The sequence below is a fragment of the Acomys russatus genome, chromosome 13 (assembly GCF_903995435.1).
Source record: "Acomys russatus chromosome 13, mAcoRus1.1, whole genome shotgun sequence".
Taxonomy (NCBI): domain Eukaryota; kingdom Metazoa; phylum Chordata; class Mammalia; order Rodentia; family Muridae; genus Acomys; species Acomys russatus.
The window spans coordinates 15,665,440-15,690,382 of record NC_067149.1 but is presented as its reverse complement, the minus strand read 5'-3'; the positions used below and the strand labels follow the sequence as shown (position 1 = coordinate 15,690,382).

General features: G+C 45.1%; 1 protein-coding gene across 2 annotated transcripts in view; it reads right to left on the bottom strand.

Annotated features, from left to right (window-relative positions):
* The window catches only part of Aak1 (AP2 associated kinase 1), a 145,086-nt gene that overhangs the window by 13,600 nt on the left and 106,543 nt on the right, over positions 1-24,943 (bottom strand). The window contains exons 12-17 of one of the 2 annotated variants that reach the window (XM_051154859.1): positions 23,417-23,665; positions 17,376-17,608; positions 16,118-16,275; positions 14,297-14,401; positions 11,031-11,126; positions 1,006-1,107 (exon numbers count right to left, since the gene is read on the bottom strand). In XM_051154859.1, coding sequence (XP_051010816.1) covers positions 1,006-1,107; positions 11,031-11,126; positions 14,297-14,401; positions 16,118-16,275; positions 17,376-17,608; positions 23,417-23,665 — 943 coding nt within the window. The remainder of the gene's footprint in view (positions 1-1,005; positions 1,108-11,030; positions 11,127-14,296; positions 14,402-16,117; positions 16,276-17,375; positions 17,609-23,416; positions 23,666-24,943) is intronic. The other variant, XM_051154858.1, reaches the window with a different exon arrangement.

Below are 24,943 nucleotides of genomic sequence, written 5' to 3'. Positions count from 1 at the left end.
TCCACAAGTCCCAGGCAAGCTGCAAAGCACAGTCCGTGACCTTATTTCTGCTGCTGTCTGGGCTTCGATGACTGAGCATGCATGCACAAGGCTAACGATGGGGAAGACACATTGGTCACCAGCTCCTACAAGTAAGCCACTTTCAAGCAACAAATTCTTCCATGTCACAAAACACTGGCTTCAAGACAGGCAATAGTGGCTCACATCTGTAATCCAACAACTACTGAGACAGGAGGATTGCCATGACTTCGAGGCCAGCTAAGCTATACACGGTGATGCCCTACTTCAAAAAGCCAACAGCGATCAAAACAGCTTCATTCATTAGGTTGGACAATTTCCCCTCTTTAATGGAACAGATTTCCTCCTCTAATCTAATGCACAATCCTCAAATTCGCCCCCACCCTATCCCATGGTGCAGCAGGGAGTATGCTGCACATCATGAGGTCTCACAGATGGAGGCTTATCTTTCTGTGAGGCAATAGCATTCCCGAATGCTAGCACACCTTGTCTAAAGTCTCATGACTGAACCTTCCAAGAGTCCAGACAGACAGTGCATACATTTTGCTTATCCAGCAAAAAATGTGTAACTAAGTACGAAGATCAAGCCCCTGCCCTGGTCTCTCTTGGGCTGAAGCAGCAGGCCCACTCCCCGGTATTTGTTACACGCACTGGCCTTCTGAAGAAGGATCAACTCAAGTCTGTTAAGTTCAGGGACGTTCCTAGGACCAGTTAGAAATCAACTGTTTCACAAGGTTTTCTTTTTGCATGTTCCTCCTTATTCATAAGACACTTACTGGAGAAATCACAGAACATCAGTAAAGACCAAAGTTACATGTCGTGTACATGGAAAGCAGAAAGGGACAGCTCACTTGGAGTAGCGGGAGGGGAGCTAACAGCTTTGACTGCTGGATTTCCGCTTGTGCCCTCCACCCCCACCCCATGCCAGAGCTCACCCCACCTCCACCCCATCACAGGCATGACTGAAGAAACACACAGTGATTTTACCAATCACAGCATCGGAAGTACTGCCAAAAGGATCTGCCATAGGCAAGAGGTCAGGGAGCAGAAGAGAAGTATCAGGAGATTTGAGTCCCTCGATTAGTTTTTCTAAGTTGGGAAAGAGGTAAAGAAAAGGCAAAACGCAATGAGATCTTAAAGCAAGTGGACCGTTTACTGCTTTCCATGAAAACACAGTTTAGGGATCCTCACTTTAAAGACTCACCATAAAAACAAAGGCCATTAAATATCATGTTAACAATATGCTTTTCCAGGGCCAGCAGGTTGGTTCAGTGGGTAAAGGTGTTTGCCACCATGCATGAAAAAACTGAGTTCAATTCCAGGGCGCTAGCCAGTGGAAGGAGAGGACAATTCCTACAAGCGATCCTCTGCCTTCCATATATGCACTCACATACATACAACACAAAATAAATACGTAAACCAATAAATGTAATTTTACAAAGTATGCCTTCCAAGACTTTCCAAAATGAGAAGATTTAAAAGTTACTTCCCCAGGTGAAGTGAGGTCACTGGGTCTGTTCACCCTTGGTTTTATCTGAAGCACTTACATGATAACCATCGCCAGTTTTAAATGTGTGCAGTGTGGTGACTGTTGACAAATTTAGACATTCATACAATCACCACTAAAGTAATGCTATAGACTGCTTCCAACTTTCAAATGCATGTGCCCCTTACAAGTAAATGCTTCTTTTTCCCCACAGGTGCTGGCAACAATAGGTCTGTTTTTTGTCTATATTGTTTTGCCTTTTCTAGATTCCCAACCCCGTCCTCCTTTTAAAAATACATGACCTCGGGGGCTGGAGAGATGGCTCAGCGGTTAAGAGCACTGACTGTTCTTCCAGAGGACCCGGGTTCAATACCCAGCACCCACATGGCAGCTCACAACTGTCTGTAACTCCAAGATCTGACACTCTCACACAGGCATACATGCAGGCAAAACACTAATGCACATACAATAAAAGTAAAATAAATTAAAAAAAGAAGAAAAAAAATACATGATCTCAATAACCCAGGCTGGCCTTAAATTTGCTATGTAGCCAATGATGACATCAAACCTTTAATTCTCCTACCTCTACCTTGTTAGTGCTGGGATTACAGGCTCAAGACTGAACCCAGAACCTTGAACATGCTAAGTGAGCACTCTACCAAGTGAGCTAAATTCCAAGCTCCAGATTTTCCATTTTATTTTTTATTGTTTTATCTATCTATTTATTTATTTTTGGTTTTAAAAGAAAGGGTCTTTTTATGCAGTCCTGGCTGGCCTAGAGCTTGCTATGTAGACCAGGCCAGCCTCAAACCCAGAGATCTTTCTGGCTGCCTCCCAAGTGTTGAAAATAGAGGCATGCAGCCTCACTCAGATGGAGTTCCCTCTCTTAGCACAAAACTTGGCAGTCTACCACGTTGCCGCCTATCATGCATTTCAGAGTGTGGATGTGCTAACTGTGGCCCAATCCCCAGTTCAGTTGACGGACACTTGGCTCTTCTATTACTCCTTTGCTAACATTTGCACAGGTATGTATCCACTGTCCTTACTGAATTTACATTTCAACCTATTTTAATTTAAATTTTCACTTAGAAACAGCTTATAATTCATCAAGAAAACCAATTCAGCCCCAGGTAAGACACCTACACCACTTGCTTGCTGCCTGCTGCCTGTACACCTGAAGCACACAAGACCCTGACTTACCTTGGCAGCAGAACAGGCACTTGGGAGTCCCTTACTTGGATATTAAGTGAGCTAAAAGCTCAGCATCTTTGCTTCTATTTAATTTGGGTCAGAGTCTTCTCACCTCTAAACATAAGCTACTAATCACTGAATGAGTGTCTAAAATTAGTGAGACAAGGTTGATTAGCCCTAAATTCCTTAAACTTACCTACCTACCTCATCTTACTTCAGAGCTGAGGCCAGATATAAGGGTAGTTAAGGTGTTTTAACATCAGCTTTTACAAAGTCCTGTTCAAATCCTTGAAAAAGCCTCTAGTATTCTCCATTCATTGTCCTGTGGAGTCCAGAAACTGAGATTGTCCCATGCTGAGATAGATCACTCCTAAGTGGGAGCAATCACCCCATAGCTGAGGCTGCTGCTCGCCTCACCCCAGCAGGAACAATCACTTCATGGGAACCAGACTGCACCCCAAGTACTAGAGACAGTGAGCAGCCAGACTACTGTCTGGACAAGCCTTCTAGCTAGACACATTCTTACCCCACCCCAGTGTTTCCTGTCTGGGTCTTAAGGCTCATGCCAATGTCCTGATGCTTGACTTGGAAACCCAACCTCCACCTCCCAGCAAGGCCTCAGCGACTAAAAGCCTTTCCTGTCTTTCACCACTACCTTTGTTTGGCTTTTTAGTGGTGAGTGGCAGGACCTAATTTCTTGGGGACACCCTCCACTGACTACTCCCATCGGACCTCTGGTGTTAGATTTTGGCTACAGCTTTATCTCAGGAGATTCTCTTAAGCCTAAAGATGGATCACTGCTGACATTTGGGGCAAAGAAATAAAAAGATGTCAGATGTCCACATTTGCTACACTGGGTACTGCAAAGCGGGACAGGATACCACCTCAAGACAACCTTAGCCATTCCTTTAGCCCGAGACACCACTAACCCTCTACTTATCTTCAACCTAGTAATGATAGAACATTAACCTGAAACCAAGTAATGGGTCACAGAAAGAAGGGAATTTAGAGCTGCACTTCTATTACAGGAAGATTATGGCCACATAAATTCTGCCTTGCTCAGATAAAATAAAATTAAAATGTTTGTTTGAGAAAAGGGAAACTGCTTCAAGTTCAAGAACACACATAAAACATTTTACTGGATTCACAGTGTTCTAGGCCGTTGGAAACTGATGGAAGCAATAAACAGACATTGACTACGGACAGGAGTCAACTTCAGACACCATGACTGAGGCGCTAACCTGCTCCAATCAAGCTGAAGACTCCACTGCAGAGGCACAGCAAGATGAAGACTACATGGCAGAAAAAAGACTTTAAAAAACGTGAAGCAGATCTATGTTATAGAGAATGAAGACACAGATGTCTCTGAATTACATGACAACATATTACACTTCTTGTTTGTACCTGATTAAAGAATAAAATGAGCTTCTTCAAGTAGGGGATGTGAAAAACACAGAAAACTAGCAAAGATCAAAGGCACCGTCATCAGTCTTGTACTGTACAAAGCATTTTATTTTAGAAAATTATATTGAAAATATCTTTCATAATACTGGTTAAAACTGATTGTTTCCAGAAAAAAAATGAACATTCATTTATTCTGAACACTAGTTTGGGGTTTAGCCCTGCCGCTCCCTGCTCCCACCACCACCAAAAAACCCTTCCATTTTAAAAAATGTAATTTGGGCTGGTGAGAGGACTCTGAAGGCAAAAGCACCTGTCTTCAGGTATGATGACAAACCACAAGATGGAATGAGAAAACTGACTCCTTTATGCTGTTCTTTGACCTCCACATAAAAATTTGAAAAAAAAAAAAAATGTGGCTGGGTGTGGTGGTGCACGCCTTTAATCCCAGCACTCAGGAGGCAGAAGCAGGTGGATCTCTCAGTTTGAGGCCAGCCTGGACCACAAAGCGAGTTCCAGAACAGCTAGAACTACACAGGGAAACTTTGTCTCAAAAACCAAAAACCAGCCAACCAAACAAACAAAAGGTGTGTATTTGGGTTTTCAGAAAAGGGGAGGATGGGGCAAACTGTTCCTTTTTGGAAGGCATGTTTCCTGACCACACCTGGAAATGCAGGCTATTCACACAGATAATTTGCATGGTCACTGCTGTTTGGCAATACTTGGATGCTAGAATGTGGGAGTTGGGAGGGGTAGAGCAATACCAGGCAGAAAAGCTCATATGAGACCACCTTCTGTACAAGGTGGTGCTGTGCACAGACAGTCTCTGCCTTCCCAGGATCCCCACTACGAGGGAGGGTCCTCACTCAGGCAACTGGGGCCCTCACACCACAAGAAGGAAATAAACCTTTCACAAACCTGTCTAAGTTACATAACAAAGATGGCTCTCTGATGTGAGGCTGGGATAGTTTACAATTTGTAATCTTTCCCCTTTTGAAAAACAAAAGGAAGCCGGTGTGGTAGCGCATACCCCTGACTCTAGCATTTGAGAGACAGAGGCAGGAGCACTGAAGTGTGGATTTGAAGAGCTCCAGGCCAGCCAGGGCTACATGTGAGTCTGCGTCAAAGAAAGATTCTGACTGCTGCAATACAAACCCGAGGATCAGAACACACGAGCTACCAATGTGCTCAAAGGACACTGTGTTATGCATCACACCTAGAAACAAGCCACGTGGCTGCTACAGGATAGTAGTTTGAATGTGTTGTCCCCCATAATCTCCAGCATTTGCATACTTGGAGGGGCTCCCCTGCTGGAGGAAGTATGTCACTAGGGATGGCCTTGAAGGCTTCAAAAGACTCTTGCCAGCCAGGCATGATAGCACATGCCTGTAATCCCAGCACTCGGGAGGCAGAGGCAGGTAGATCGCCATGAGTTCGAGGCCAGCCTGGTCTACAAAGCGAGTCCAGGACAGCCAAGGCTACACAAAGAAATCCCGTCTCAAAAACAGCTCTCCCCTCCCCCCAAAAAAGACTCTTGCTCTTTGAGTTCACTCTCTCTGCTTTCTATCTGTGGTTTCAAGTGTGAGTCCCCAGCTCTCTCCGCTTCTAGCTCTACTTGCCGTGCCTGCATACTGCCATGCTCCCCTGCATCCTGCCATGCTCCCCTGCATCCTGCCATGCTCCCCTGCCGTAATAGTGACGCATTCTCAGCCTCTGGAACCACAAGTCCAACCATAAGCTCATTCTTCTGTATGTTGCTTTGGTCATGATGTTTTTAATCACAGCCACGAGAAAGCAATTAATACATACAGCTCTTGGCTTTTGAAATGTGTGACTTGTCAGACATGGGGCAAACAAGCCTTGTAAGACTTATAATGAGAAATGCTGTTTTTAAATTTCAGTCGTTCTATGGAGTGAAAGAAACACCAATTACTCTGATGCAATCATTACACACTGTGTAAATGAACTGAAATGTCATGCTGAACCCAGTAGATAAATGTGATTACTATTGTCAAGATTAAAAACAAAGCCAGGCATGGTGATGCATGCCCGTAGGCCCAGCACTTGGGAAGTAGAGGCAGGAGGAATAAAAATTCAAGGCCAGCTTAGGCTACAGAAAATGTCTCAAAAAGCCAAAACTAATATAAAAATAGAAAATCAAGTCTAGCCACTCTAAATAGTTGGTGAGATAACAGACAGTAAGCTGCCTGCAGCATCTTCAAGTGAGAATCAGAGCAAGCACCATGCCCCATTCTCACTCCACGCTAGAGAACTACAACTATTGGAAGACACGGTTTCTAAAACAAGGCACTTAATGATGAATGATCTTGAACTTTTCTGTATCACAAGGCAGGAGCTGGCAATGAAGACGAGGTCAGGCCAGAAGGGGAGAGGACTGCACAGTCTGACACTCAGCACCTCTTGCTTGTCTCTTTAGGAGTTGGTGGAGGGCACACAGCCAAGAGCCCTCCAATGTCATGAAGTAGCACTTATGGGCTGCTGACGTGGGCTCCTCTAGTCATGCAGAACTCTGATATCAAGAGCTCAGAGCTGAAGAGGTACTATCAGAATTGTTTTCCCAAACCCTTGTGTACTGCAGGGCAGTAAAAAGAATGGCACAGTCTCTTTGAAAGACCGTGTGACAGTTTCTCAAAGCTTAAAAACTGACTTACCATATGGCCTGGCAAAAAGGAAAAAGCACAGTTGCAAGGAGATACCTGCCCCATGTTCACAGCCCAAGTGTCCATCAAGAAAACTGGACAAGCAGCACATGTTCTTCTATACAGTGGATAATTAATTTTTAAAAATCTTAACTTAAAAATAAAATGAACAACTGTGATTGTGCAAAGTGAAACAGGCAGGCCACAGAAGTTGAAACACTGTAGGAGTCTCCTTATGAGGGGTTCCTGGAGCAGCCAACTCCATCAACAGAAAGCAGAGTGGTGTACTGCAGGGGGATGGATCACTGCTCAGGACACAGGCTTTCAGTCTTTCAAGCAGAAAAAGAATGTGAGGGGATGGCCAAAAATGTAAATGTACTTAATGTCACTGGACTGTACACTAAAAAAACTGGAAAATTTTTACCTAAATGTAAAGTAAAATGATGAAAAACAACTAATTAAGAAATCTATTCACCTATTTTCAGAAAAAAAATTCTATCTATTTGATGGTATTTTAAACTTAGGCGCTATCTACACATAGACCTTGCCTGACAGAGGGCAGAACGATGGAGAGTGGTACCACACACCCACGAGGCTCTATCATACTCACTAGCTGCATGACAGCTGGGTAGATTCACAGGTGACTGGGACTCTTCAATATGCTGGACTCCTAAAATTTGTTTTATGGTGCTTTGGGAAATAAAAGAGGGCCTATACTAAGCAAACCACAATTCTCCAATGCCCCTTCACCTATAGCCTGACAGTCCATAACTAGGAAATCTATTTCAGTGGTTCTCAGTTGAGTGAAATTTAAAGGTTACACAAGCAAGCAAGCAAGAGAAAAATGACTTCATGACTAGGCTCACAGTCAGGAAAACAGACCTATACCTGAAGATGGTAGCATTTTCTCATCATTACAGTAAGTTAAAGTCACGCAGCAATTCCAAATACAGTTTCAATAGACCCTCCTTATTTCCAGAGGAAAGTGTTACTGTGCCAAGTTTTCAGTTCAAGTGATCAGAGTTCATGTCATCAGATCACAGTCATCTAGTACTACCCGGTGACAACTCAGGCTTTCTAAGCTCAAATCTACTGGTGTATCCTGCTAACTGACTTCTCCAGTTGAAGGTTGTACTGACCTCAAGTTACAAAGCCCAAGGGCAAAAGCAATGCCTGTGATTTGGGGACTTGGCAGAAAGAGGAAGGTTCCACTTGATGGCTCACAGGGAAGGACCTGATTGACATCACTACCACCTCCACTGAAATTTCCAGAAGGAAAGCCACTCAAAAGGCATGGTTCTATCCACTAAGGCGTACCAAGCAGACCACTGACTGTGGAAGATAAGCAAACACATCCCCTAGTCTGCCTGCAGTCTAACATGGGCGGCAGCTGTGGCCAACCGTGAGCACTGGCCGTTTGTTCAGGTATCAGACACTGAACACTCTAAGCTCTACGCTCACTGCACAGTTAAGATGCTAAAGGAGGGCCTTGACGAAGAGTGAGAGAGCTGGATGTGCTACAGGGGGGGATGAAGGCAGGTGGGGCCGAGGATCTGCTGCATGGCAAATGTTTAGAATGCAAAACAGTGACCGTGCCACTGACAATCAAGTGCTGGAGCAAACAGACCATGAGCCAAGAGAACCAGACAGTCTAACAAGTCTCATGAGGGATGACTAGAGTGCCTGTGAGACCACTCTGACAAGACGGCACAGGGCTGAAGGAGAAACTCTGTAGGCATTTAACAGAATACTGGCAGGTGCTAACGCCCCGAGGTAGAAATGAGTTTAACCTGTGGAAACAAAGACTGGAAATGACATTAGTGGGGAAGCTGAAGGCTGCATCAGTTAGGGGCGTGGTACTTTGTATTAAGTGCTGTAGGAATTCTTTCTACATATTTAGCAGATGAGGTTGATCAAACAGATAAAAAAAAAAAACAAATCCTGAATTTCTCTATTAAAATGTTTCATATGAATAGATTTTTCATTAAAAACCAAGAGAGATCATAGCTTACTTGGTGTGGTGGTTTGAATGACAATGGCCCCCATGGGCCCATGAAAGTGGCACTATTAAGAAGTGTGGCCTTGTTGGAGTAGGTGTGGCCTGTTGCAGGAAGTGAGTCACTGAGGACGGCCTTGGAGGTGTCAGAAGCTCAAGCCAGGCCCAGTGTGGCTCTCTCTTCCTGCTGCCTGCCAATCCAGCTGTAAAACTGTCCACTACCTCTCCAGCACCATGTCTTCCTGCATGTTGCCATGCTTCCTGGTACGTTGATGATGGACCAAATCTCTGAACTGTAAGCCAGCTCCAATTGAATGCTTTGCTTTGTAAGAGTTGCTGTGGTCATGGTGTCTCTTCACAGCAATAGAAACTCTAACTCAGACACTTGGTATGAGAGTAGACACCACTAAAACTCTTCCAGAATGAAAAGAAGTATGGAGAATGAAGAGATAGGCATCTTTAGAATCTTCTGGAATTTCCTAGACTACCATTATATGTTCCTGGGTGTGCAATCCTGGACAAAAAAACTAGTTTCCGTAGGCTCTGGATTTTAGTGTACACCAGGGGAAGAATGTCTCTATAACCTTTGCCCTTGTCTCATGTCATGCCAACCACAGCAAAAAAGAAAAGTGTATGTCTTTCTAACCTGCTCAAAATGGATTCATCTAGGCATGGTCAGGTACACTGAAAGAAAAGAAATGAGATCTAACTAACCCCTTTCATTAACCAACTTCTAAAGAATCACTCTTCAGTGATTTCTGATCCATCTGAGCTGCAGCTAGGCCAGGCAAGCACTGCTATTACCCATACTTTGCCAGGGCAGGCAAACATCACTGAAGAACAAAATCTATATCTGCACCCCAGCAGTAGTTTGTCCCCTAAGAAAAAGATGTGACCTGAACAGCAACTTCCTTCCAAATTCTAGTTATTATCCTTATCCATATGTATGTAGAATGTGTGTCTGGGTGGGTACAGGCCACATGTGTATGAGTGCCCAAGGAGGCCAAAAGAGGGCATTGGATCCCTGGATCTGACATCACAGGCAGTTGTAAGGTGCCAGGCAATGGGTGCTGGGTGCCCTCTGGAAGAGCAGCGAGTGCACTTAGCCACAGAGCTGTCTCTCCAACCCTCCTACCGCCCCCTAACTTGAAGTGGCCAATCAAAGACCTTTGACTTTTGTGAGAAAAGAAAAAGTAAACTGATTCTGTGAGCTCAAGGTCAAGATTTGGAAGGCGTAAGAACTGGGAGAAAATGAAGCAAAACAACTGCCAGATGCTTCTAAGGAGTGGGATGCAGTTGCTTTTCCACAAAAGGACACCTCCTCACACCACCTACAACCCTGCCTTCCCCACTCCCACCCCCCAAAAATATTAGGAAGGAAATAGGAAGCAGCCTTTAGCATCTACCAAGTCTAGATGAGTGCTTATACTCATCATTTCAAGCCATCCCACTGGGAACTAAGTAGCTTGGCTCTCTAGCTGCTTCCTAAGAGTCAATAAGAGGGTACACAGGCAGGACACTAGAGCTCCCCCAGCCACTTCCTTCCTGATGAACAGTTTAGCCCAGAGGGTTCAACGAGTGGCAGGAACTAGAAGGAACCCTAGGTCTCCTGACTCATATTTCCTATCACCTTTCATTATGTACTATTATATTCTAAAGTAATAAAGTACTGACAGCAAACAGGAACCAGATGGGTCACAGCTCCAACATCACACCTGGCTACTATGTACACCCATTATTTTTATCATTTGCTTATGGCTTCTATTACCATATTATAATATTGGACTATATTCTAATACATATGCCTCTCCAACTTATCATAAATATAATGAAGAATAAAAAACAAACCAGATGTGGTGGTATATGCTTGTAATCTAGGCACTTGGGAGGTAAAGGCAGGAAGATCACTAGTTAAAGGTCATCCTTGTCTATACAGCAAGGTAGAGGTCACCTCGGCCTCAATGAGACCTTGGTTCCCGCCCCCCCAAACATGCTAACAATACTTTTATTAAACAATGAAAAAAAAAAAACATTACTATGGTTCAGAACACAAGTGGTACAACCTGAAGTGATTTATCCTCTTTACAAGAGTTAGTACCCTCCAAAATAAGTTTGTCTGTCTTATAAGAAACTTAAAATATACAACAGCACCCAACTATCAGGACTTGAAATTCAGGTTCTTGTCAACAAGAGCTTAAAGCAGAGCTCTCCAGAGGCCCTGGAGACCCTGGGATACAGGACTCAGGCTGCTAACTTAAAATGAGTCCTAGGTACCTACCTGGAGCATCGGGTACTTGAAGAGGAATGAAAGGATCAGACACACTTAGGAGTGGGATGCCAGAGTCCACAGCCTGACCACCCTTCCTTTTTTCAGCTGGAGTTAGTTGTAGAGGAAAGATCAGGAGAGAAAAATGAGAAAAGCAGAAGACATCAAGGAACTATTCATGGATTTTCCTGTGTATCTCAGCACATGCATGTCCTGCAGGCACTGAGTCTTACTGGTGTCTAACAGTGCCATGCAGGGCTATGGGACAGGTCCGGCCTGGCCTCCAGTTCTTACCCGGTACTACTGTTATTCAAGTTCCACCGGGTAAACTATAGGTCCAGAAACCTAAGTATCTCATAGCATGTCGTGGCTTAAGCCTTTAGAGGCCTGGACATTTCTACTCCTAGGTTCTTATTTTTTTTTTCAGCAAAGGCAAGGACTCAAACTGAGAAAGTAGCCAGTGCTCTGCCTACAAACAAGCATCAGAACATGGACCTCTTGGTTTCTACCTTAACAGTTTTTACATCTCATTTTAGTACCCAGTTTGGTTGTTAATTAAAATCTCATTTTGATTTCTACTTGACTTTTTAAATGTGAAAGTCAGGTATGGTGATGTACTACTGCACTCCTAGCACTCTAGAAGCTGCGGCAGGGAGATAAGGAATTGAAGCCAGACTGGTCTGTGTACACAGTGACACTTTGTCTAAAACAAAACAAAAACAAAGAAAATAGGAAAGTGTGCAGACTCAAAGGAAGTTGCTACAGGCAGAGTGTGAGCCCTGTACCCAGCTTCCGCAATAAGCACACTTCAGGTCAGAGCAGCACAGCATCAGCCACGCTACACAACACTGTAACCTGAACTATGTAGTCTTCACTTGCACCCTTCTAGAGTTGGATCTGGATGTCCTCTAGAGCTCTGCAGAGGTTACAGTTAGTTGTCAACTTGACATAATCTAGAATCACCTGGAGATAGGTGTCAAAAAATGTCTGTGAAGGAATACCTTAGTTGTATAACTGAGGTGGTAAGACTCACCCTCAGCGTGGGTGGCCTACTTCATCGGCCAGGCCCTGGACTGAATGGAAAGGAGACTGAGCTGCACACTAGCTTCCCTGTGGATGCTGTGGAGGCCGTGAAGAGGGGGTGCTTCTTCTTAAAGAATTGTTTTTCCCTTGATTTGCATGTGGAGGTAAGGACACTTGCAGGAGTTGGCTCTCTGTTTCCACCATCTGTTTCTAGTGATCAACTTACATTTGGTAGCAAGTGCCCTTTACCTACTGACCTACCTTGCCATATACTCCTCTTTACTATGTTTCTTTTATTTATTATGACATATATATAGTGTGTATGTGGGGGTGGTATGCATTTATATGTGATGTGTCTGTAGAGGCATGTGTGTACAGCACGTGTGCCTGATGGACGTGCAGGCATTACGCATAGTACTGTGCGTGCAGCAGGTTCTTTCCTTCCATCTTCAAGTTCCAGGGGTGGAACTCAGCTTGCACGGTAAGCACCTGTGAGTGCTGCACCATCTTGGCAGCTACAGGGGACACCTTTGCCCTTACTCTGTTCACCCTGACTCATCTCTTGTGACAGCAGTTGCCTTGACTTGGTTCTTCCTTCCCAGTTTACTTCCCTCTGAGAGCTTGGTCCCCCAGCTTCTTGTCCTCTCCCCATTTTCCAGTATCTTATGGTCCTCTGACAGATTCCATCACTGTCATAACAGCCACACCTATGTCCTACCCAATGCCAGCTCCTCGGGGGCAAAAAGGAGCTGTACAATGATGTGAAAGGCAAAGGTGGCATCATTAGATGAGCTAGCAACAGCCCTGTTCCCTGGACCTGGCTCCTTCACTCACACTGTGGTTCTGAATATAGCTGGTGCCGACTTCTACTGCAGAGACCACCAAAATGAAGGAATGTAGACCTTCAGCCCTGTGTGCGAGCAAAGGCACATTTGGCCCTTCCTCAGGCTAGCAGGAGCCCATCCTAGCCAGGCCAGATCCGTAGGAGGCAGTGGTAGCAGGCAGAGACTACAGTATCGGGGCCTTAAAGTGACAGAACGTACATGGAACTGCAGTGGGAGCCTCAGCCAGGTAGCCCAGCACAGCAAAGTGCAGCGAAGGTGCAGGGGCTTAGGAGGCACCTACCACCGCGTGGGTTCTGGGGCTCAAGCTCAGATGGCTATGCTTGGTCTTAAGTGTCTTTATCTACTGGGCCATCTCACTAGCTCATGCTAGATTTATTAAATGGGGGGTGGGGGCTGGGAAAAGGATCTAAAATACAAAGATGGATATTACAGCACCATAATCTCAAACTAAAACCTAAAATTGTACAAAATAGTGATCACATTTATTTTAGTGAGGAATATGTAAGTTTCACTGGATTCAAAAAGATGTCTGTGACCCTAAAAAATTTAAATGTAGTCTTTACATTGTGGGGTGTGACTGAGAATGGCTCCCATAGGCTTATATATTTGAATAACTGATCTCCAGTTAGTACAACTGCTTGGGAAGGATCAAGAAGTGCAGCCTTGTTGGAGAAGGTATGTCATTGGTGGTGAAGTTTCACAAGCCCACGTCAGGCCCAGTGTTTCTCTCTCTGCCTGCAGATCAGGATGCAAAGCTCTCAGCTATGTGCCTTGTCTGCTTCCTAACCCGGTGACCATGGACTAGCCCTCCAAAACTATAAGCAAGCCTCCAGTTAAACATCTTCTTTTATGAGAGTTGCTTTGGTCACGGTGTCTCTTCATAGGACAGTGACTAAGATATACATCCAAGATGGAGTCACATTGCTATGTCTAGGTGATGAAATCAGGGGTGATTTGGACCTGTTTCTATACAAACCTTTAACTTTTATATAATAGGTATAGATAAATTTTACTAATAATTGGGGAAACAAGTTTCTTATTGCTTTAATTTAAAAAATGCCCATGTACATATTAGTAGAATGCCAAGTATGAGACAGTATCTCATTCTTAGAATCCTTCAAGTCATCCGAAAGACCCTAAGCAATGACAAAACCTTGCCAGAGCACTTATTCTTAAATTAGAAATATCTGTGTGACACATCCTGAACTAAGGAGAACAACTCACATATATTCCAGATCACTCCACCATTTGAGTTCAAAGTGCTTTTAGATGGTCCTTAAATGTTTTCAGACAGAACAACTATTGAGCAAACCACCAGAAACTGGGTTCTCTGTGCGCTAGAGCTATCCAGGGAGTGGGAACCTGAAGCTAACAGCGGTGATGAGTGTCTCAGGCATGTGTCATACTCACCGGTTCCAGCAGAAAACGAGGAAGTAGCAAAGGCATCTCCTTGCGTTGGCTGGAAGCTTGGGATCAAACTCTCTGCAGAGCCACCAAGCTTCTCAGGAAGCTTTCCTAGAGGGACAAAACACCACTTGGCTCATCCTCTCCGAACCCTGACGTGCACCGACACACAGTGAGGTGAAGAACACCCTCTGATTTGGCTCTTCTTATCACACTTATGGCAACATTCTTACTACCCAAAAAATCCTTGTCTGCCAAAGCTCAAAGACCGTTTTCCAAGCTGGCAGCAGCTTGAGAACTGAGGTGGAAAGGCAGAGGAGGGGTGAGAGGCTATGAAGGCAGGTATACCAACAGCAGGGCCACCTGGAAGCTGACAGTGAACAAGAGCAATGCAGACAGGAAATTAAAAGTAGATGCATTAAACAAAACAAAACAAAAAACAACCCTCTGGGGCAGGGCTGGGAGATGAGATGGTCCACACTACTGTGCTTCTAGGGTACCAAAGCTCAATTCCCAGCACCTATATGAGGCAGACACAACTGCCTATAACTCAAGATCCAGGGGTTCTGACACAACTGACTTCCAAGGGCCCTATACTCATATCTCATATGCTTAGAGCTACATATGGATACATGCACATACATATAAAAATAAAATCAAGGGCTCATTAAGTAGACGCAAACATACTGATTTTCAATAATGCAGGAAGAAATTTCTGTTTACAGCACAGAATAAGAAGTAGCAAAAATAACAGTGAAAATGACTTGTCAAAGAAAGTCAAATGCTGTGCCCTGCCTTCTTTTTAAAAAGGCTAAGCTAGTCAGGCATGGTGGTTCACAATTTTAATTCCAGCACTCAGAAGGCAGAGGCAAGTGGATCTCTGAAGTTAAGGCCAGCCTTGTCTACATTGGGAGTTCCAGACCAATCAGGGCTGCAGGGTGAGACTGTCTCAAAATGAAATAAATTAAGTGGTAGAAAAGTATTTATTAAACACTGCTGTATGGCAGTGGTTCCCAACCTTCTGAACCCTGTGACACTTTAATATAGTTCCTCATGTTGTGCTGAACGCCCCCGGCCATAAAATTATTTTCGTTGCTACTTTATTCATAACTGTAATCTTGCTGCTGTTATAAACTGTAAATACCTGATATGCAGGATATCTGATATGCAACCCCTGTGAAGGGCTGCTCGACCCCTAAAGGGTTGAGAACCGCTGCCGTTAGGTGAAACACTTCACATCTTTGACTGGTTCTAATCGTTCTTTTGCTCTGTGTTCTGAATACATGAAAGGTATTCTATTCCAACTGAACACCGGAGAAATTTTGCAGGTGTCTGTGTGCTATGTGTATGTTCCTCTGGGTTTATGTAGATGTTTGTGACCTGCCTTCCAAATTAGGCTATGGATAGTTTGGATAGAACCTTGTCTTTTGTTGAAAGCATCTCCTCTCTCAGGTCAGTCACTACCAACCCGGGCCTGTGATCAGGACCCGTGTCCCTGCAGGCACACCCTCAGCTGCTGTTTCTAGGGCAAGCCCACTAGGATGAAAGTCACTACCTCAGTGCAGTCATCCCAGTCTCTGCACTACGTCCCCTCAGAGGCTCTCCTCCTATACTCACACACTGCCTCTCACAGCTGGTCAGCATTTTGGGGGGAAACGGTGCTCTGGCAAAAATGAAACACGTCTGCAAACCCCAAAACCAACCCTTTCAAGACAGGTCTGTGCTGACCTTTCCCAAACATGTCCCTCTACAGCTAAGACGGGGACATGTTCAGGAGTGTTCTCAGCTGGCTTACAACTAAGCACAGAACAGCCTTGGCTTGCTCACCTTCCCCAAGCTTGGCGAAGTCCTTGTTCAGCAGCTCTTCAGCTGTGAGTTTGGAGAAGTTGTCGTCATCAAAAGGATTCCACGTGGAGCCTTCTGAAGCATTAGAGACATTCTGCTGCGAGGTCCGTGGAGAGCCTGAAGGAGTAGTGGTTGCAGACCTGGGAAGGTTGGCACCCCAAGGGTGAGGGAAAGAAAATTAAACAAAACAGCAGGGCCCAAACTATTTTCTCTTCATTACGGTACCAGCTCTTTTCTCAATCAAACCATCATTTCCCACTGTGTTTTCCTAAATGACTTCCCATAGAAACTTACAAGCTTAGTCTTTACAAATGCCATCTCCTTCCCTTCAGCTCTCATGAACTCCTGTAGCTTCCTTGTCTCTTGTAAGGCACTTCAGGCTAGGGTTCACAGCATCCTATCCAGAAGGTTGTGTGTCAAGCACAGCTAACCTCTGTTGGGGCTGCATCCCAGGCCTGTCTTGGCTGCCTCTGATCTTTCAGGATCTAGTATGGTACTAAATTATCACTACATGTTCAGAATGTTGCTCAATGGCAGAGTCACTCTATCACCAAAAAAAAAAAAAAAAAAAAAAAAAAGAACAAATAGTTTCTACTACTTTGTATGCCTAGATGACCTACTTTTCTTCCAGTCTCTCTTGACTTAAATGTTTAACATTAGAAAGCATGGTTTCAAGGAAGCTTTAACAGTGGTCACAAAGATTGGCTTTCCGTGAAGCACAGAACCAGCAACCCTCCCTGGTTCATGAAGGTTGGCCGGACACACAATAGTTCATGCTAATACAGTGTGATGTGTGCTTAAAAAAAAAAAAAAAGGACCCTTGACAAAATAAGAGGAAAGAGCAACAGCTGACACAGACCTAAGGCATCAAAGCATGTCCCTTTTGGGAAAGGGAAAGCAGCAGCTCCAAAGGTCAGAGTGAGCCATGTCACCTGTGTAGACAGTGCTTGCTGAGGTAGCCACCTTCCAAGTGCTAGGTGTCCAATGTGTAATTGTCACTAAAGGTAGACTTGGTCAGAGTGTTTTGAATGCACTCTACAAAGCACAGAACAGACGGGAGAATGGAAACTGGAAAGTCTTATGACCTGTTTAGTGCACACACTGTGGACAAGCTCATGGTCTCTCACTAAACACAACATGCACAGGCACATGCATGCTACCACACTTCCACAAGCTTATGAAAAGAACCACACGGTAGTAACCCATAGCATATTTGCCCACATGGTGAGAACAAACATACTTAGATTTATTGAGACTGGCCTCAGCTGCAGCTGCTTGAAGCAGCTGGGTTGATTTGCTGGCAGGAACCCCAAAAACTGCACTGTGGGTTACATCACTAAGAATCCGCCTGTGCCCAGCACGTTGAGTTTTGGGGGATGATGGAGGAGTGAGAGATCCAACTTTCTGGCCTTGGATGGTTGGAGGTGGAGTTGTCTGAACCTTTGGCTGTTGTCTTGCTGGGGCTTGAATCTGCTAGGGAGAAATGCAAACCTTCATTATGAGCAAACACACACACACAGACACACACAGACACACACTCACAACTAAGTATACAATAACAACTTATTTGCTCATAGAGGATTGAAGAAAACCAAGGCAAAACCATCTGAACTGCCATGGAGACCGACAGCACCAAGGTACTGCCTGGTTCTTGTACATTAGTTTCAATATACACGCCAACCAGACGCCATGACCACAGAAGCTACTCCAGCACCAAAGACCTAGACGGTGTCTGAAAGGCCCTCCTTCTCCTTGTCCTGATGAGGACAAAAGCACCGCATTAGGGATGCCTCCTCAGGAAGACATTCTACCTTCTCTTACAGCTAGAAAAGACATACTCGAGCCAAGATGCTCTGGAGCACATCAGTTTCTGCTGAGAGTCTGGACTCCCTCCTACACTGAGCAGAGTGAGTCAGACAATCCCTGTGTGACTGCAACACAGTAGCTCTTGTTTTATGATGTTGAAGGCCTTCATCTCACTGATGGGATGGACCCACAAGAACTTATTTTCTGTTCAACCCCAGAGCAAAAGCGCAACACTGGTTTAGTGGGATTGGCTTGCTCCAATCTTCCTCCTCTGACACGTGAGCAAAGGATCACTGAGCCACATCACCGAGACAGCAAGAGCTGATTATTTCTAATCTGAAAACCTGAAATATTTAAGGCTCCAAAAGCTGACACTTTTGAGCACAGACACGATGCAACATGTGGAAAACTCCACACCTGACTTCATAAAGCAGGTCATAGCCAAAAGGCAAAATATAATAAACAATTACTTCACTACTACACTTCTGTGTGTAGATTTGGATTTCACCCTCAAAATATCTCTTTATGGATACAAGAATGCCAAACTCTCAGGTACTTTTTGGTCCTAAGTGTTTTGGACAAGGAACAACAAGTAATATATAGAAGATCCACCCCCCCCCCCCCCCCCCCAGCTGCTTGCACAGTGACCCTACAGGGCAAGTTTTACGGACATTAGGAATCAAAGAAAACAAACAAGTGGAACAAACCATATAGAGCAAATCCCAGCACTCTCACTTAGGGGAGAGAAGAGGATCTTCAGTCTAATAAGGCTAACAGGTCAACCAAGGTCATAAGACCGTTTAGAGGAAGAATCTGACTATGGCTGGGGCTCTTCTGCATCAGAATGTCTCCTCTAAAGACAGGATTAGAAAGGGGCAGGAGAGTCAAGAAATCATGGTGGATGACACAGACCTTTAATAAGTGCTTGGGAGGCAGAGGCAGGTGGTAGATTTCTGTGGATTCAAGGCCAAACTGGTCTATGTAGCCAGTTCTCAGCCAACCTGGACTACACAGTGAGACCTAGTCTCAAAATAAACAAAATTAAATTTAAAAAATTTTAAAAGAGAGAAGAGTATACCATAGAATAAAGTAAAAAGATGGAGTTTGGTGTCTATTTTGTTAGGACTTTTTAAAAAATTGTGTGTGTGTGTGTGTGTGTGTGTGTGTGTGTGTGTGTGTGTGTGTGTGTGTGTGTGTGTATCTGCATATGAGTGCAGGAGCCTGAGGAGACCAGAGACATGGGATCCTTTTGGAGCTTAGGTTTCAGACAGCTGTGAGCTGCTCAACACGGGTGCTAGGAACTGAAGACGAGTGCTCTGCACCAGCAAGCTGTCTCAACACTGCTTTGTGGGCATCGCTCATATGCCTGTTCAGATCATCAAGGGAGGACATTCACTCCTCCTTGCCAATCGTTGCTTCCTGTTCACTTACTTCTCTGGATGAGCCCTGCCATGAGTCAGTGAGATGGGCAGGTCCAAGCTGGACAGCTCTCTGGTCCCTGCTAAACTGTTGGTTTCCACTTTGTGTCCCTGTACCCACCACCCGGGGTCTGGAGCTCAGTGTTGGCTTATCCAGGACTCATGAGAAGGCTGAGACAGTAGACACTTTGTCTGGGAAAAGCAGAGAAGAACCTCTTAAGAAGTGTCTTCTGCAGCAGTAGACTATCTCATCACCTTAGGTTGGGGTTCTTGATCCTTGCTCCAGCTCTAGTACAATCCTTCTGTACATCTTGGGCAATAACTTTCTAGTTTAAGTCTCTGGTTCTGATTCCATACTACAAAGAGACTGAACTAGATACTTAATATTCCCCCTAGTTATTTCATGTAATTAAAAAAATTCCAATTTCAAAAAGTTTATTTTAGGTCAAAAGTACAAACAATGGCTATCTACCATATACCTGTCAGAAATAAACATGTAAAGACACTAAGCATACACTCAGTAGAGTCTGGAAGAAGACACTACCTATAGCACTGTTCCTTTTTAAGAAATACAAATTTTCTAGCTTAGGATGATCAGCAAATTCTCTGCCAGAAATTAATCATCAGAAAGATGGTTTCTTTTGTTTGTTTTGATTTTTTTGAGACAAGATTTTCTCCGTGTAGCCTTGCCTGTGCTGGAACTCACTCTGTAGACCAGGCTGACCTGCCTCTGCATCCCAAGTTCCGGGATTAAAGGCGTGCATCAGAGAAAAATGGTTTCTTCTTTCTCTTCTTTGTTTTGGTTGTTGGACCTCCTTGTGAATGAGAATAGCTAGATATACAAATACCACTGGCTAGGTATTCAAAATGTATTTTGATTACAAAAGAAAAGTTTCTATTACTCTCAATCAAAAAACTGAGTACAGAAGACAGGTACAGCCAGGCGTGGTGGCTACACCTTTAATCCCAGCACTTGGGAGGCAGAGGCAGGTGGATCACTGTGAGTTTGAGGCCAGCCAGCCTGGCCTATAAAGTAAGTCCAGGACAGCCAAGGCTACACAGAGAGACCCTGTCTCAGAGAAAAAGAAGAAGAAAAAAAAAAAAAAAAAAAAAAAAGGACAGGCACAAAGAAGATGTAAGATGCCTGAGGGTTGCTGGAGCTAGAGGCCAGTTAGAATAGGGGTCTGCTGCCATTCAGTCTATCTGACAATGGGTCCAATATCTAAACTGACAATATGACTCTAGTTTTAGGATGCTTTGAAGAACAGGGGGTTATGCCATGGTAAATGGTCCAAAGAAAGCAGGCTTTTGAACATCACTGCATGGCAAACTCAAACAGTACGCTTAGCAATGTCATTTTGGATAAAGAAGAAACAAAATGACATTCGAATTCAGGGTAAAGTCGGGGCCACCTGTGGCTGTTTCGATAAGAATGGCCCCCATAGTCCAAGGGAAGATGCTTGAATCTCACTCAGAAAGGAAAATAAAATAGATATCAGAGGTGGATGGAGGGAGGGAACTGGAAGGCAGAGGGGATGGGGAGGAGAATAGGGGCAGGGGGAGATCAAGTATGGGGAGAATAAGGGGGCGCTGAAAGAGAGAACAGAAATTGATGTGGGGGCATCTCTGGGACAAGCCAGAGACCTGGGACAGGGGAGGCTCCTATGGAGCCTGAAGTGGCCACCTACTGTAGCCAGGCAGGACTTCTAGTGGAGAGATGGGGACACCAACCCACCCACAAAACCTTTGACTCAAAATTTGTCCCGCCTACAAGATGTTCAGGGATAAAGATGGAGCAGAGATTGAGGGAATGACAAACCAATGACTGCCCAACTTGAGACCCACCCCATGAGAGAGAGCCAACCCCTCGCACTATTAATGATACTCTGCTATGCTTGCAGACAGGAGCCTAGTATAGCTGTCCTCTCAGAGGCTTCATCCAGAAGCTGGTGGAAACAAATGGAGAGATCTGCAGTCAAACATTACATGGAGCTCAGGGAGTCTTGTAGAAGAGTTGGAGGAAGGATTGAGGGAGCGGGAGGGGTTAAGGACAACACAAGAAGATCTGTAGAATCAATGAACTTGGACCCATTGGGACTCACAGAGACTGAACACCGACCAATGAGTATGTGGGGGCTGAACCTAGGCCTTCTGCACATATGTAGAAAATGTGTAGTGTAGGGTACATGGACTGTGTGTGCCACCAGGGAATACAGCCTGGAGGTAGAGTGAGGCCGACACGTGTCTAAACCTTGAAATCTTAGTCTTGATGACATCAGCAGGACTAAGGATTGCTCCCTCCCTGTTCTGTGGCCTGCATGCCCTAATACATGTCTTGTGACCCCTACCTCTGAAATTCTTGAGGTAGTCATGTAGCCTAGCACCTGGAATTTCTTTCTATGCATATAAGCATTCATAAAACCCCAGCCCCAGCCAATAATATACATTCTCCCTGAAAAATCCTTCCCACTCCCCAAGGTTCATATAGTGCTTGGTCATCCCAAATAAAGACACAGCTGCTTCACTGAGTATCATCTAAGATGGCTGCAACACTAAAATCCTTAGAAAAGGCTTTCTTCCCACCCCTCAGCCCCTGGGATCCTGCTGACCCACCCATGCCAGCTCTGCTTCATCCTTCCCAGCCCAGCATACAGCAATGCCTGGGCACCCCAAGGGAAAAAGTGAGTGAAGCAAAGGACTTCAGTGAAGCTTGGTTTTCATGTGGGTCCCCTAACAACTGGAGCAGGGGCTGTCTCTGACTCTGTTGCCTGCCTTTGGATTCCTTTCCCCTAGTGGGACTGCCTTGTCTGGCCTCGATGGGAGAGGATGTGCCTAGTCCTACTTCGACTTAATGTACCAGGATGTGGGCCTCCATTTTTCTGAGGAGAAAGGGGGCGGGGGGAGGAGATGTAAGGGGGAGACTGGGAGGAGAGGAGGGAGAGAGGCTGCAATTGGATGTAGAGTAAATAAATAAATGAATGAATTTTTAAAAATGGCCTTCATAGGCTCATATATTTGAATGCTTGGTCATTAGGGAGTGGCACTATTTGAGGGGGATTAGGAGGCGTGGCCTTGTTGAAGAAAGTGTGCTACAGGAGCAGGCTTTGAAGTTTCAAAAGCCCAAGCCAAGCCCAGTGTCTCTCTCTTCTTGCTGTCTGGGGATCCAGCTACTTCTCCAGCACCGTGTCATGTGGGAAGCTGAAGCTATCACCCTCGCTAAAATGGCACCTGGCAACCTGCCAGGCAAAATGACTTGCAATTCTGCTCCTGGTAAACAAGTCCTTATTTGGGTTGTGGGCTGCGCTTTGCTCTGAGGTATGCATCCCGCCTTGTCGGGAACCAATTGGAGCTACCGACGTAAGGGCTGCTGATTGGATGAGGCATAGTATATTAGCAGGGATCCGGGGTTGGGAAAAGAAGAAGCTTGCTGGAAATTCCTGAATAAATCGCCTGGAGAAGAACGCTCGGGTCGTGTCCTCATTTTCCGCTGGTCGGAAGGGTCGCGACAGTGTCAGCCTGCACGCCAGCATGCTCTCTACCGTGGAGAGAATGGGCTAACTCTTTGAACTGTAAGCAAGCCCTCCCCCCAATTAAATGCTTTCTTTTATAAGAGTTGACGTGGTCAGTGTCTCTTCACAGCAACAGAACCCTGACTAGGACAGCACCTGAACCTTCAGACACAGGACAGGCACAACAAGCCAAACCGGCCCTGAAGAAGGAACAGAAACCAGCTCTGCTCCCAAGTCCCTGACTGGTCAGCAGTGGCACTGGTCACGATGAAGAACCACTTTTTCCTCCAAAATAACTTCAGTGTGAAAAATAAGAAGGTTCTTTTTCATACATTGTCTACAAGTGTTCTTTCAATCTCTACTTTCTACAGAACACCCTTACACTTGGATCTGTCAAGAAAGAATGAAATATTCTAACAACTAGGGGGACGAGCAACCTTCCTGTAAGTCAGAGCGCCCCCTGGCTGCAGCTACCTCCTCCCTTTCCCTTTCCCAGCACCACCACACATTCCTCCTCAGTCTGTGCACCAAGCCCTGCTGGTTCTTACCGCAGGCTCCTGGGCGGTGGCTGGCTGTGGGGCGGTAGCCGGCTGTGCCTGAGGCTGTGGTACTACCACAGCAGTCTTCTGCTGCAGGGCAGCCTGCTGAGTCATCAGCTGCTGCTGCTGCTGCTGCTGTTGTTGCTGCTGCTGGTGGTGGTAGAAGTTCTGTATTAGCTGTTGCTGAGAGCCTCCCTGGGATACCACAGGGAACTGTGCAGTAACTGGTTGCTGGGCTGCTGGATGTACTGCCTGAAACTGCGCAGGAGAGTGGCAAGAAATGAGGAGGTGAATACAAACCCATCACAAAACCACATTCACAAACAACTAATGTTTCAGTAACTATAAAGACAATGCTGAAGCCAAAGGGAGGGTCCAGCAAAAGCCTAGTAGCTGGGCCACAGAGTTCAGGACAGGGCTCGGAGCACTAGAATCATACCAGCAACATTTTCACTGCCAAGCCCTTCCCACTGCACCAGACTGCTTTCCAGGCACAGTCCCAGGGAAGCTACCAGATTTAAGTCAAGTGACTCTGAGACCTGGAGTGGCAGAAGGAAGTGACAAATCTCCCATGCAGAAGAAATGCATCTTACAAAGGATTTTGAAGCTGCCAAGAATCAAATGCTCCCCAGCATGAGCAGAATGCTAAGCAGTGACTAGCACCTGTCCAAACCTTCCAAAGTTACTGCCCAGCATATCTAGTGTTATGAAATTCTGCTGTCTTCACATACTCTATTGCTCTGTGATCCTCCTCCTCTGCGGGCTTTATGTGGGGCCTCACTACATTGCCAAGGCTTGTTTGAACAACCTGTGGGCTTGAGCCACCCTGCTGCTGGGGCTAAAAATGCACGTACAGCCATGCTGCTGGCACTTCTTTTACGTCTCTCTAATGCACACTGCTGGGAGCTACATGCTAGGCGCACTAACAAGAGGATGCTAATAAACAGCAGTGAAGACCATGTCTTAGAAACCCCTAAATTGCTTCTGAATTAATTAGAATACTCCTGGATATCATGTGTCTACTAGGGTAAAATTACAAGGTCAACCTGTTTACAACAGCAAGAACCCAGGCCCGGCCACGGAGGACTGAGAGGGCTGAGGCCTGTCCTGAAGGGTGGCACAGGACACTCTGAAGAACAAAACACAATGAGGGCTGTATCTTTGCAAGAATGAGAACTTTGTAGATCTAGCTTTAAAACTATTTAATTATTCTACATATTCATAAAACAACCAAAATGTTGACAGTGAAATCAATAGTGTGCATATCCAATTGGTAGCTAACCTCTACAGAAAATAATGGACTGAATATGCAAAGGCTGCCAGGTGTGGTAACGCATGCTTGAAGCCTCTGGACTCTGAAGGCTGAGGCAGGGCGACCATCAAGAGTTCAAGGCCATCTGGGGCTGTTTTGATCCACAAATAGCAAGAAGAGAGACACTGAGCCTAGCTTGGGCTTTTGAAATTTCAAAACCACCACAACAAAAAGCCCTTCAGATGATAAAAACAACAAAATGCAAGAAGTTAGACAAAAATTTT